The 15,799-nt window shown below is 34.9% G+C and overlaps 1 protein-coding gene across 1 annotated transcript in view; it reads left to right on the top strand.

Annotated features, from left to right (window-relative positions):
* The window catches only part of Sbf (SET domain binding factor), a 631,948-nt gene that overhangs the window by 55,710 nt on the left and 560,439 nt on the right, over window positions 1–15,799 (top strand). Inside the window, 1 exon segment of the mRNA XM_090414822.1 lies at window positions 4,814–4,922. Coding sequence (XP_090270948.1) covers window positions 4,814–4,922 — 109 coding nt within the window.

The raw sequence follows: 15,799 nt of genomic DNA, 5'->3' as shown, positions 1-15,799 counted from the left end.
TCACATCATCATCAATTTGTTCATTTGAACTTGCGAGCAATTCATGAAGCGATGGAAACGCGTCAAATTCTCCATTACCAACCCGCTTTTGCCTTTAACTTCATTTTTGCCAACTTGGCATTCACTTTATCTTGGACATAAAATATAGAAATTTCCTTACCTTGTAAAGATAAATTAAGACTATTTAATACAGTAAATATATCTGCCAGGTATGCTAATTGACTGAGCCATTTCCAATTATGTAAATGCTTTTTCAATCCAAACTTTTCATCAAGAAAACTTGTAGATCATTCCGAAGTTCAAATAAATGAGTAAGGACTTTTCCACGAGAAAGCCAACGAACAACGGTATGGAAAAGACGTTGTGTATAGTTTCTTCCCATTTCTTTGCAAAGTTGAGAGAAAAGTCTGGCGTTTAGAGGACGGCCTTTAATATAATTTATGATTTTTACAGCTTCATCAAGAACTTTTCTTAGGTCTGTAGACATCATATGTGTAGCCAAAGCCTCCCTGTGTATGCAGCAGTGTGTCGACTTTGCATTTGGTGCAACAGCTTGAATCCTTGAAACAAGCCCTTTTTTAGATCTGACCATGGATTTCGCTCCATCTGTGCTTATTCCAACACAACTTCCCAATCAAGCTTGTTTTGATGCATAAAGGTATTTATACTGTTGAATATTTCTTCTCCTGTTGTATGTTCTGGCAAGGGTTGGCAATATAAAAGGTTGTCATGAATTTTTTGATTTTTTCGTACGTAACAAACACTAGAAGATTTGCAAAATTTGTAATGTTGGTGGATTCATCTACCTGCAACGCATAATAACGACTCTTACGTATATCGGATAACAATGTTTGTTTTATATTTTCAGCCATTTCAGCGATTCTTCGATGAACGGTATTATTTGAAAGGCAAATCCAATCAAAAGATCATTTTGCATTATCTCTGATCATAATTTCCATTATTATTTTTGCTGCAGGCTTGACCAATGTTTCACCAATTGTTTCCACTGCACCACTTTTTGCTATTAATAGTGACACACGATATGAAGCTTCTAAAGCCTTCATGTTTTCACCTCCTGACACAATCGACATCACTTTTTGAGATTCTTTTAAATTTTTTAGTTTATTTTGAAAAAATTCGACAGGTTTGTCCTTGCATTCATTATGTTTCGATTCAAAATGGCGATTTAAATTAAATCGATAATAATCAGTGCTAAAAATAACAATTCGTCCATGGTTGATTACTGTATTATTAATTCATTTTATATGGTACTCTTTTAGGAAAGATAAAAAATGAATGCAAAGTAAATGTTTAATAAATACTTGTACCTACATTATTTACTGCAATTTTTTTATCAAAAGAAGTTATCAAGAGTGGTTTGAACAGTTTCAGTTTTTTTCTTATCAGCATAAATTCTACGATAACAAGCAAAATAACTCTCCACAGACCTCGGCAAACAAGCAATAAAACATAAAGAAAAAACACTGCAAATATAATACATGATGGTACAAATTAAGTGGATATTGAATCCAACATTATTTCATATCCAAATATAGAAACTACAAGAGTTTCGTGCCGAATATATAGAAACTCAAAGTTTTGGCAGATGCAAGCATAAGCAACCTTATGGGCAAATCATAGTAAAGGTGGAGTAAGCTCCAGATCACTTTCCTTAGTATTTTCCATAATGTAAAGCGCATCTCCTAAAAAATGAGGACATGTATGATAAATAAGCCTTTGGCTCTCTATTTCAGTAATACATGATGGTTTATTTATTTTCAGTTACAATCTAGAAATTATTGAACAAAGAATATAAAAACAACAACTAAACCATACTATACTGACATTAGAGGTTGCGGTATTTACTGTCAAATTTACTGTCAAATATCAAACCTTTACATAACATGTGTTAAACCAAACTGACAGCAAAAAACAGTGTGGAATATCACTCGTAACATAAGAATCCACAGCTACTCATGACCTCCAAGCTATACACTGAATTGTGTAAGAATATTTATATTAAACATTTTGCATGTATCTATCAGATCAGCTGCGAGCTCCGCAGGGTTAAAGGCACGTTAATCAAAACTCTTGTCGCTTATATCAAGGGATTGCTGCAATTAATTTTGGCGCGTTAATCAAATCCTGCATTAAGCAAAACCGTGTTAAGCAAGGGATACCTGTATATTCGAGGTGCATCTAAAAAGTTCGGTGAATGGTATCAGAAAACAAATTACCTTTATTGGCCTCCTTCACAACACATTTTTGGCAACATTCATAAAGCTTCTGTAAACCGTCAGCATAGGCCTCTTTAGGAATCGATCGCAGAACTGCTGTCACACGTTCTTGGATTGCCACCATGTCTTCAAAACGTGCACCTTTCATGACACTCTTCAGGCTGGGAAACAGAAAGAAGTCCACAGGTGCCAGATCAGGGGAGTACGGTGGATGATTGAGAACAGGCACACCGCGCTGAGCCAAGAATTGGCGCACACGGATTGCACAGTGTGCAGGCGTGCAGCAACATCCACTGTTCAGTCCTGTGCAACTCTGGCTGAACACGGCGGATGCGTCATGGCAACCGTTTCAAAACTGCCTCGTAGAATGCAGCGTTCACAGTTTGACCCGCAGGAACGAATTCCTTATAGATGATGCCATCATTGTCAAAGAAGGCGATCAACATTGTCTCGACCTTGGACTTTTGCAGGCGACTCTTTTTGAGTCACAGGGAAGACGGTGAACGCCATTCCGTCGTGCCGCTTAGATTCCGGATCGAACTGGTAGCACCAGGTCTCATCTCCTGTGACGATGGTTTGCAGAAAAGGATGGATCCCGCTCACACATGGTAATGAAATCTCCAGAGGTTTCCATCTGTTTTGCTTTCTGTTCATCTGTCAGCTTGTGTGGCACAAACCAGGAACAGATCTTCCACTTACCCAAATCTTCACAGACGATAGTGCGCACCATGTCCTTGCTAATGCCCAATTCCTCCACCAGCAATTATAGAGCCATTCACCGACCTCGTGCCAGCATTCGCACTCACTCGATCATGTCTGGGTTTCTGCTTGTCGACGGCTGACCTGAACGTGGCTCATCCTCAGTCGTTTCCTTCCCATCGCAAAAACGTTTGAACCAGTTGTAAACACATTGTCTGCTCATGGCTTCCATCCCATACACTTGCACCAACATTTTATGTTTCTCCGTCGCCATTTTCTCCAATTTGTAGCAGAACTTGATGTTCACTTGTTGCTCCATTGCACTGTGATCCTACCTCTCACACTGACTACGTTTGACTGCACGCAGTGGGTTTACTCTGACGGACACGTGTACTCCACACTAGGTGGCACTTCTCGATGTGTCTCTGGATAGTAATGTGTATGTGCGTGCACCTAGCCCATGTTGCCGTTGAGATATCGGACCATTCACCGAACTTTTTAGATCGCCCTCGTATATGTATGTATATATATATATATATATATATATATATAAATAAACTCTTGAGTGGGTACCTGGGAAGATAAGTCACCCATGAAATTGATATACTATCTCCTTCATCCTAGTTCCATGAAAACAATGAAAAAATACCAACAACTAAATTCTTCACTATCTGTAGGCTTGCTAATTTAGCAATCACAAATATAGATTCTACCATTCCTGTTCCACAAAGATGTTTTTGCCAACTTTTATTCATTTTTGGAAACAAGTCATGGAAAGATTTGAAGAAGCTCATAACACTTTAGCATTCATGATGGTAAATTGCTCTTCAGAATTCACTAAACCTTGCATTGCTCAAGTGATTTATGTTTCAAAATTTTCCATAACTAGTGTCTTAAACAGTGATCTCCTTACCATTTTCCAGTGGAGTGTGGATAACTAGAGAACTTCAAGATTCCCAGAACTTGTCTTCTTTCTCATAAGAAAGTTTTTTCTTCACTCTTTCGTCGCTCTCTGTCATTTTTGATAACATCTAGTCTCCACCTATGATCATTTATTTCTAATTGAGCTGACTTCTGCATCTAGCCTTTTTGGGCACAAACACATTAAATCCATAACATCCTCTCTTTCCAAATCACTTACTTTCCTTCTCTGTTCAAGATAGTACATCATACCCATACAAAATCCTAACATTATATAAATCCCAAATTAACTAAACTGCAAAATGCCTTTCTCAGATCTGAGGTGGTGCATTAAAAATCTCCCAAAAATGCTTGGTGCTATTTAAATATGTTGATATCCCAATTAATAATAATCTCTCCCTCTCTGAGACTCAAACAGATTCCCCTCCCCACCATCACACACACACTGCCTTCCCCAAAGATTACAATCCTCAGTTGTTCAAGCCAACTGGCATCAACAACTGAGGCATTAATGTGCTGTAGGTCTTGTGGCTTATATTCCTACCAAGTAAATAATCATAACTGAAGTAAGTCAACCATATGAAGCACCACTACCACTGCTAACCTCACCACTTCTGAAGGAGTAATTTATTTCTAAAATAACCTCCTGAAAATATATTGTATTTTATATTGATGCATTTTATTTATACAACAGTGAAAAAATTGATTCCAAGGAAAACCTTGAGACTATCCAGATACATTGGAGACGTTCTTTGGTTCTGTGTTGTTCAGAGTTTTGACTTCATCTGCATACTGTAATATAGATCATTCTTAATTGTTATTGAGAGTCCAGTATATATGTCAGAATTGGTTATGTTGAATTGTTTTATGGTCATGTGATTGATAATTTATAATTAAGATAAAAAAGCATATAATTTAAAACAAAACAGTTAATTATGAAAATTTATTTACTTTAGCCATGTATATATCCCATTGTTGCCTGCTGCTCTAGTGGAAGTTCTTAGCACTCCTACACCTTTCATTATGGGAGTTCATTCATCATTGAAAGGCGAAGTATCTGATTTGGTAAGAGGTTTAACTTTTTTTAATTTTGGAATTGTATCAATTTTCTTGCTTTTGAAATTGCAAGAAAATTATTTATTTGTATGGCATGAATAACAAAACATGCACATAAAACATATAAAATTAAGTCATTTTAAAAACCAATAAAATTAATTGGTAATTTATAATTACCAATTAATTAAAAAACTGGGATACTTCCTTGAAGTCCTGAAGATACTTCAGGCACAAACTTTGTTTGCTTACACTTGGATAAAGGATTAAACTAAATATATAATTTATAGTCTAACCAAGTGGGAAAAAACTTCCAACATCTTTCTCTAATCCAGAGTAATTTAATAATAAGGTGTGACACCTTTTGGCAACTGGCATATGGAAATATGAGTTCTGCATTCAGAGTTTGAACCTTGGTATCACCTCTGGGTCTGGCTCCCACTGAAGAGACCTCAATAAAGGTCGAAACCGGTCTGGGTAGTGACCCTTCCCATAATGCATAGCAGTATACATGTCCACAAGGAGATGTGCTTTGCATTATGGGATACTAAGGAAAGTGATGAAAGTGATGAGAACTTAGTCCACTTTTGCCACGAGTTGTCCCAGTCCTTGAAGATACTTCAGGTGCAAACTTTGCTTGATTACACTTGGATAAAGGATTAAACTAAATATATAATTTATAGTCTAACCAAGTGAGAAAAAAAAAAACTTCCTACATCCATATTGGTCAAATAGTTCATAGCTTCGGGTGTAGCACTTAAAAAGTCCAATTTATCTCCTGAATATGCTCTAAGATAACATTGGAATTGCAATATTAATTACAATTAGAATGTTATACTGAAATTATCTTTAGGGTTTACTTAACATTTTCATTTTTATGTATCACTTTGTTTATTTGATATTTGTTGTATGACTATTATTATTACTGCAGATGGTAAGCAGTTTTCACAATTGGCAAACAGTAGGGATGGGGACATTTCCCTCCCACAAACCTTCTTAAATTGTTTATGTTGCATTATAATGATAGATGGTGCTTTAATAAAGAATGTGTAAAAATACATGTGTTAATGACTTTCTTTTTTAAAGAAAACTTGTATGATAAAATGAACACAGTTGCTTTCATTTTAACATACATATATATATAACTTACATCCACTATATTGACAAGAATATTTGGACATCTAGTTCTGGTTAAAAAAATGTATTTTAATTGCATTTCTAGTACAAAGTGGGGCCATCTTTGGCCTGAATGACAGCAACTACCCTTCTGGGCATGCTTTCAACCAATTTCTGATACTTTGTAACAGAAATATTCTTCCATTCTTCGTGCAAGCTACCACCATTGCTGATGATGGTCTGGAGCAAATTTGGTGTTCTAATTTATCCCCCAAACATGTTCAGTGGAATTGAGATCTGGACTCTGGGCCAGCCAGTCTAACACTTTACATTGTTTTGTGGAAATCAGTCTTGAATATGCAGTGCAGTATATCATGAAGCATTGTCATTCTGAAACATGCAAGGATCAGTGCCGAAGTACTTCTACAGTGTCAGAAGCATGAAGTTGTCCAAATAGCCATCAGATGTCATGGTTTAGGGCATGTTCACCAATAGACCAGCCCCATCCAACTGAAACATCCTTGAGTAATCTCCTGATTCAAACACGGCCATTAGAGGTGAATCATTTGGAAGTGTGATTCATCACTCCCCAGAATCCTTTTCCAATCATCTGCAGTCCAGGAATGGTACTGCAGATGATAGGAAAATGGATGCAGATGAAAGACCAGTCGAAAGGTCGGTTGGTGTTGAAGAGGGGGGGGGGGTGATTTGTGGCTTGTTCACAGCAGCTTTTCCATGGTAACCTAAGGCATGCAACTCTCTGCAGACAGTTCTAGTGATGACAGATGTCCCTGCTGCATTTTCCAGGTTGACTGCAAGGTCTGTCTCTGATGATGCGTGGGATGCGTAAACATTCTGAAACACAGCATCAATTTTGGTCGGTAAGTGTCGGTTTCCTCCAAGGGTGTTTTCCTGCTATGGTAGCGCCGTCAACTTTCCATCTACGAAGGACATGAGCAATGGTGGATTTCAGTATACTGAGATGGGAAGCAATGAACAGAAAGACCACTGATGTGACACCCAACTACCATCCCGTGTTGGAAGTCTGTCAGTTCAGCTGAATGTGGCATCTCGACATCAAGTACAGTGCAAAATATGCAGCACATCCTACCTTTTATTACCAGATTTACGCAGTAGGCAGCTAATCATATGTAAGCTAGAAATAAACAAAAATATAATAGAACAAGTAATGCATTTTAAATACTTAGTAATTCGGATTAACTTTGGAAGGAATAACAGAAAAATGAAACAAAAGAGCAAGTCACTTAAGGTACACAAAATTTCTGGATGTTTAAATAGAACATTTGGAAAAATAAAAACATTTGATGTAACTCAGACAAGTAACTCTTATAATAAGTATAAGACCAGTTTACTTCTGCATATGAAACAAGAGCTGAAATAGTTAAAATTAAATAGTCAACATTGTTATAAAAATGTAAGCACTTAGCACAATTATGGGGAAAATAGAATTCAATAATTTTAGAAATGAAGTTATATATACAAAAAGTGCAACTTGCAACCAGTGCATGAATGGATAACAAGCAGAAAAAAGGAATTCTAAAAGCATGTTAATGGCATGTAAAAAAAAAAGGTAGAATAAGTGGAAAATGGAAAACAAGCACTAAAAGACCAATTGGAAGACCAAAAAAATGGTGCACAGATGGGTGATGTTGTCACAAGAATATTGTACAAGTTCAATGAATATTGAACTTGTACAAGATTTCAGTTTGGCCAGAGTTACAAATACTCTGACAGCAAGGTGGATGCACAGATGGGTAGAAATTGCATCTAGTATCCTTTTTTTACATGGGACTACAATATAACTGCCATTTGTACAAGAGGAAAGTTTGCATTTTGGTCTTTACAAGTCAGATTAGATTTATTGTGCAATAGTTTTGAGCTTCATTGTGGCCTGAGAATGCAGTTGGAGTTTTAGTCTTCTGCCAGTCTTGATGTAGTGAATTTTTTTCCTTTTCACTACATTGGCACACTGGTTTGAAAACCAACCAGTAAGCTAGATAGTTAGATTGCAGGAAATCAATGCTTGGATATTGGATCAAAATTTTAAATATTTAGGAAATATTTTAAATGTTTCAATCTAATATAAAAATGAAGACTCTTATCCCAAGTGGGATAGTTTCCATGACTTGATCAGAGAAAACATTTGTATTCGGAGGGTGAATACAGTGGTCTGATCATGGAGAGGTCATCTCACTTTGCACTGTTGTAATGCAAAAGACGAAGTTGAGAGTGACCGAAGCAGAGAGAGATGTTCCATATTGAATACAGTGAGGGTGAATACAATGGTCTGATCATGGAGAGGTCATCTCACTTTGCACTGTTGTAATGCAAAAGACGAAGTTGAGAGTGACCGAGGCAGAGAGAGATGTTCCATATTCATTGAACTTGTACGAGATTTTAGTTTGGTCAGAATTACCGAGAGGAAAGATGCCTCTTTGCTATACCTGGATGGAGAACTGATGAGTGGAGAGATTGGCTAGTATTCTAGTTTGGAATTAAGTCATTAACCATAAATGCAAATGAAGTGTACCACCAGTTGCTGATTTATGACTTGACAAGACCTGCTTTTGACCAAACCTCAAATAGTAGCAATGAAGAGATGCTGAAGTATCTCCTCTGTTTTGATCAGTGTAAGTTTAAGTTGTAGACATTCAAGTCACCAAGGATGATGACTTTGCTGTTGGGATAGTTAGATTACAGGAAATCAAACTTCTGGGATAAGAAATGAAAGGTTAGAGTGATTTTTAGAATTGAGGAATTGGTAGACAGCAGATGAGACAAGTAAACTTTAAGCTATAGAAAGGCAAAAGAAGGATTCAAGATTTGGAAATTTCTGGCATGGAATGTCAGATAACACAAAGCACATGTGCATCCATTTTGGAAGGAGGAACCACATAATGTGATTTGGGTAACATGATTGTTCTAGCTGCTATTTGAAGTTTGGCTAAAACATTTCTTGTCAGGTTAGAAACTGTCAAGTAGTGGTGTACTTCATTTGTTGCATTTATGCTCTGAATGTTGAAGCAACTTTTTTTTGGTATTATATTTGGCAGATTTTATAATTTGTTAGGATTTTTTAGGGCTTTTTTTTTTTTTAACTGTAGTGACATTATTATTATTATGAATTAAAGATACCAAGAAATTATATTCTTGGTTTAATCCTTTATCTAAGTGCAAGCAAACAAAGTTTGTGCATTAACTATCTTCACTACTGGGCTACTTATATATAGAGGTTAATGACTCCACATCAGTTGTTTTAGTATCCTATAATGCAAAGCACACCCCTTTCAGACATGTATAATGCTAAGCATTATGGGGTATGGGATACCACTCCGAAAACTCTGAGTAATCTACAATTTCACTCGAAATCTTACTGAGAGGTCCTAATGATCATTACTAAAACTCATCACTCGAGAACAGAAACTCAGCAGTAGCTGCACTCAATGATAGGCAAAAACCTGCCATCAAATAGAACCTCTCTGTTCCCTAGGAAGCAAGCAAACCCAAAGACAAACAAGTCTCATCAGTGGGAGCCAGACCAAGAATACTCATGATACCCAAATCTTGGATGGTATTACCAGAGTTGTGCTCAAGAATTATTACATATCCAATATCATCTTTACAACCTTTCATACTCATCTGAGATCTTTTCAGTACATTTCAAAGAAAGGAGATAAATGCCAGTTATCATGCTATGTTCCATTGAACTTGTTTCCATTCTCACCTCCAAAAACAATGAAAAAAAAAAAAAATCAACAGTCAGCTTCTTTACTACCTGGAAATCACTATAACTTTAGAAATCTTGCTGACATCACCTATTGATGGACACAAGCTATGGAAAGGTGTTGTGAAACTCATGTAGAATATCTATATATTTCCAAGACATTTGATCTGGTTTGGTGCAAGGGGGTTTCTAATCAAATTATCATACCACTACTCTTTGTAATGGGATTGCCAGATTCCTGTGTGGTCTCTGTGTAATGGTGGATGGCCTTCTTACTTCAAATTTTCCCACCAAAGTGGAAATATGCCAGACCTCCTCTGAACTTTTATTTACACTCCTATTCATAAATAACTTTCTCTCACTAATCTTAAATCTCTTCCATAATTTTCCTGATAACAATACTTCTTTACTCTTTTTCTTGCAGACTATACAAACTTTCATAGTCAGTATCTTAAACATGAGTGTCCACATTTCAGTGGGACATGGACAACTTATTTCATTCAAAAACATGACTCTCCCATCCCACCTTTGAAATACTCAGATGTCCATTCAAGATCATATCTTTTTTTCTTGTTCTGATTTACATGTCTTACCTTTTTTTTTTGATATACATACATTGCATCCATAGCCTCCTCCTCCACCTTCAAAACTAATTCAAATATCCTTTTCCATGCAAGACATTACTTCTCATTTTAGCACTGTATAAATCCCAAATCCACCTTGCCTAGAAGATTATTTTCACCTTTTGGGTGGTCCATATGGAAAGGTGTGGCTCTTTTTTTTCTTCACTAGGTTCTGCAGTCGTGTGTGTGAGTGGGGGGGGGGAGAATGATATTAAAAAATAAAATAAATTATGCATGTGCACTAATCAGGAACATAGCTCTACTAAAAGTCACTCTGCATGAACAAATTTATTGTTTTGCTGTTCATAAATAAGTAACAAGAATCAGTTAGATAAATTATGCTAGACATAATTTCTGAATGAACTGATTTATATGGTATATTAATATGGAAGGCTCAAAAATGTTTGTGGACTACCTATTCCAGAACCTATTCTAAAATAGTGATAAGAAAACTTCAGTTTTCTTATTACTATTTTGGAGAGTTAATGATGCTATGGACTTCTTCTCCTCAATGATTAGGCATTTGCCTGTTCCATCGTCACCATCTTGCAGCTGGTCTTCTTCTATCTCCCCTTCCGTTTGGTCTATATTTATCTGCTTCTTTTGGTAACCAATATCTTTCCATTTCTCTGTATGTTCCTTGATCTTTTCATTTACATTGTAAATACCTATCTCTGATGTCTTCATTTTTTATATGGTCTGATTTTGTGCATCTTTTAATTGCTCTTAAAAATCTCATTCCTGCTGTTTATATTCTACTTTCATCTTTCTTCTTAACAGTTCATATTGCTGACCATATATTAGAGTGGGACTAGCCATTGCTTTGTAAAATTTCAGTTTCTCATCTTTTTTTTTTTTTTCCAGTGTTCTTTTAATTCCACAGATTTTTCAAAATTTTGTTATTTTTTCATCTATATCTTTATCCTTTAGATATGTTATTATGCAGCCTTAATAATTAAACTGTGTCTCTTGCTCTTCCATTTTATTTTCTGACTGTTTTTAATTTAACAAGATCTCTACCTTTAAATGTCACGAATTTTGTTTTCTTTTTTTGCAAAAGTTTTAAATTGTATTGTTAGCTTATTTTGTTTAATTTATAAACTAATTTTTGAAGATAGTCTTCATTGTCTTGTAGTATAATCTGATAACATGCATACAGAATTATATTGATAACAGTTTTTCTAGTTAACTGAATACCTTGTTTTATTGTTGTTTACTATATTTTAATCATTTGATCAATATATATTGAATAGAGTTGGAGATAAGTTACATCCCTGTCTTACACCTTGATTAATTTCAATCTCTACTGTTAATTTATTACATGTTATGTAACTTTATTTTTATGTCTTTATATAAGTTTTGTATAGCTTGTACCAAACGTAATGGATATCCTTGTTTTTTCATTATAGTGTACTTCATAATTTTTCTCTACATATTTTATAAAAAGCTTTCTCATAATCAATAAAGGCCAAATGAGTCTCCAAAATAAATTCTCATCTTTTTTTTCAGTAATTTGTTTTAAAGCATAAATATTGTCTATATGTGATCTTCCATAACTGAAACCATTTTGTTCTGGGAGCAGATTGTTTGCAATATTTCTAATTCTTTATTATTATTATGGCTATTATAGCCTGTTTTTGTTTAGGAGTGTCCCTTATTTTAAATACATTGGCTATTTTTACTAAAAAAATTTTGTTATATATATTTTAGGACATTATGGGCGAGTGTTGAAGGCAATTATAGCAGAATAAAAGAGGAGGAAAAATATTTTGTACATACCTTGTTTTGATACCAAAATGTCTTCAAATTCCACGTTCCTGCTGAAAGTTGTTTATAACAAGGGGGAAAGGGAGCATGGGGGTGTTTTGACACTGGAAGAATAAATTGGAAACCCAGGTTTATTTTAATAATATATATATAAATATATATATATTATTGTGTTTAAGGGTGCTTTTTTTGGTGGGGGGGAAGGGTTTACTTATGGGAAAACTGGGGCAGGGGATTTTCCCATAAGTAAACCCTTCCCCTCCCCAAAAGTGCCCTTAAACACAATAATATATATATATGAATGATCATTAACTCGGTTAACGTACATATTTTTTAAAAGAATTGAATGACTAGAACCGAGATTTAAATAAAAAGGTTTTAATATTAAAACACTACTAGTTTCGGCTAACAGCCTTCTTCAGGTGACATTATAAAAGAAAGAAAAAAGAAAAAAACACTAAAACACTGAAGCTTAAATAAACTAAGAACATCAGAGAGTCTATACATAACTGACATTAAAAACTGTGATTGTATTTAAAGCTGTTCTTTCGTTTGTTGTATTGTTGGGAAAGTACGTGCTAGTAGCATCTCATGAACGCCAGTACATGATTACAGCTGAATGACTATCTGGGAGGTTGTAGCTCAAGTTATTATTTAGATGAACAGGATTGAAGATGATTTCCCTAGATTCTACGATTTTTCTCTCTAGTTCATCATGGAAGATGTTAGTAGATTTTTCCCAGCAGACTTTGTGACTTTGGCTTTCATCATTAGGATTAGGCAAGAAAAGGATATGACTTGATAATGCATTGGCTCGCTGTCTCTTGTAAGTAATGTCCCTCATGTGTTCTTCCATACGCAATTCGACAGATTTGTCTGTCTGCCCAAAATAAGGAATATCACAATCACACAATATTTTATATACACCAGGGTATTTTAGATGATGATGACAAGGTTTTGGGCGGTTTATTAAGAAACGGATTTTTGGAAGTGGAGTGAACAAGGTTCTGATATTCTATTTTCTTAGAACTTTTGCTAATTTGTGTGAAACTGTAATTATGTAAGGAATAGATATATATTGCCTTTGAATCTATTTGTTTCTTCTGAGCAATGTCTAGGAGGATTAAGAAGGAATTTTTCAATGATTCTCTTGGAATATCCATTAACTTTGAAAGAGGTTTTGAGATGGTTTATTTCTGTAAAAAGTTCATTTGGGTCATCCAGAAGAGAATGGGCTCTATGTCCCAAGGTGGAAATTATTCCAAGCTTATGAGGAGGGAAGTGATGGGACTGACTATACAGATATCTGTTGATATGTGTTGGCTTTCTATACATTGATATTTTGAGTTTACTAGAAGAGGGTGTCAGTTTGACATCAAGAAAAGGCAGGGAATTATCTGTTTCGAGCTCGGCAGTAAACTTAATACTTTGAATGTCGGCTATTGAGATGTTCGAGGAAAATCATAAGGGAATCATGTCCATGGCTCCAAATAATGAAGACATCCTCTACATAGCGTTTCCAAACTTTAGGTGTTAAAATAAAGGAAGAGATAGCCTTGGTTTCAAAATCCTCTAAGTAAAAATTTGCGAGTACAGGGGATAAAGGATTACCCATAGCCAGTCCATAATTTTGCTTGTGTATAATATCTTGAAATTTGAAGTAACCAGACTTGATGCAATGTGTAAGCAAGGCTAACATTTTTTTGGATAACTTGTCCTTGAGTAATGTTAGGACTTCATCTGTTGGAACATTAGTGAACAAAGAAGTTATGTCCAAGCTAACCATGATTTCATCTTCATTAACTGTTACATCCTTGATGTATGTAACAAATTCTGTAGTGTTCTTGATAAAGGATGGTGACTTGCCTGAAAAACTTTTTTGGTATTTGGCAAGATATTTTGAAAGGTTGTATGTTGGATAATTGATACCTTCTACAATGGGGCATAGTGGGGTTCTCTTTAATGATTTTAGAAACACCATATATGCGAGGAATTAATGGATGAAGAGAGTGTAGAGATAAGCGAACGTTTTGGGATAATTCAGTGGTTGTTTTTAATAAGTTGTTTGTACGATTTTGAAGTTTACGAGTTGGATCTTTCTCAAGTATTGAGTAGGTATCATTTTGTAGTAATTCAAGCATTTTATTCAGGTGGTAATCTTCAGAGTTGAGGATGACTGTTGCATTGCCTTTATCTGCAGGAAGGATAATTATATCTCTGTTGTTTTTTAAACTTTTAATAGCTTTGCATTCTGTTAAAGTAGTGTTATCTGCTGGTGGTTTTTTTATTGATAATAAAGATTGATTCAATATGTAGAAGTTTTGCATCTTGTGGAGGGAGAAATGAAGTAGCTTTTTCTATTTTTGTAAGTAGTGTCTCCTTTGGTTATAAATTTTGGGGAAGGAATAAAGTTTAGACCTTTACTAAGGATGCTTTTTTCTTCATCTGAAAGTATATAAGAAGATTTGTTGATAACAACTTTGTCAATATTGATGTGTGATTTTGAGAAGTTCCTATTATTTTATATTCTTTTTAATGTTTCAAATTTTCTTATAAGATTTACTTTGTTATTATATTGTATTGTGGCTGCTTGAGATTCACAGTTTATATTAAAGGTATGCCAACTTTCATTATCTAGAGATTCTTCCAGTTTCTCCGCTAAAGTTCTTTTTTTATTGAAAAGAAAAGCAAGAGTTCGTTTAGTATTAGAGATTCTTTCAGACAGTAGGTCTAATTTAGCTTCATGATAGATTCTCCTTGAGATGAAATGATGAAAGCCAAAGTCACAAAGTCTGCTGGGAAAAATCTACTAACATCTTCCATTGCAATGATGAACTAGAGAGAAAAAGCGTAGAATTGAGCTACAACCTCCCAGATAGTCATTCAGCTGTAATCATGTACTGGCGTTCATGAGATGCTACTAGCACGTACTTTCCCAACAATACAACAAATGAAACAACAGCTTTAAATACAACCACAATGTCAATTAATGTCAATTATGTATAGACTCTTTGATGTTCTTAGTTTATTTAAGCTTCAGTGTTTTAGTGTTTTTTTTCTTTTTTCTTTCTTTTATAATGTCGCCTGAAGAAGGCTGTTATAAGCCAAAACTAGTAGTGTTTTAATAGTAAAACGTTTTTACTTAAATCTCGGTTCTAGTCATTCAATTCTTTTAAAAAATATATTTATATATATATATTATTAAAATAAACCCGGGTTTCCAATTTATTCTTCCCGCGTCACCCCCCCATGCTCCCTTCCCCTTGTTATAAACAACCTTCAGCAGGAACATGGAATTTGAAGACATCCTAGTATCAAAACAAGGTATGTACAAAAAAATTTTCCTCCTCTTTTATTCTGCTATAATTGCCTTCAACACTCACCCATAATGCCCTAAAATATATATCTAAAAAAAATTTTTGAGTAAAAATAGCCAATGTATTTAAAATAAGGGACACTCCTAAACAAAAACAGGCTATAATAGCCGTAATAATAATAATAACAGTGTTTAAGAGGAGTAGCATGGGAATTTTCCCAGAAACAATATCTAATTCTTTAATTTAAAATTTTACTGTTTATTTTGTAACCTATATTTAATAAACTTATTCCCTTGTAATTTCCACAGTCATTTGTATTTC

Source organism: Typopeltis vanoorti, chromosome 25 (genome assembly GCF_054136105.1).
Source record: "Typopeltis vanoorti isolate ZY-2024b chromosome 25, IOZ_Tvanoo_1.0, whole genome shotgun sequence".
Lineage (NCBI taxonomy): Eukaryota > Metazoa > Arthropoda > Arachnida > Uropygi > Thelyphonidae > Typopeltis > Typopeltis vanoorti.
The sequence above is the reverse complement of the archived record's forward strand: the minus strand, read 5'-3'. Positions and strand labels throughout refer to the sequence as shown.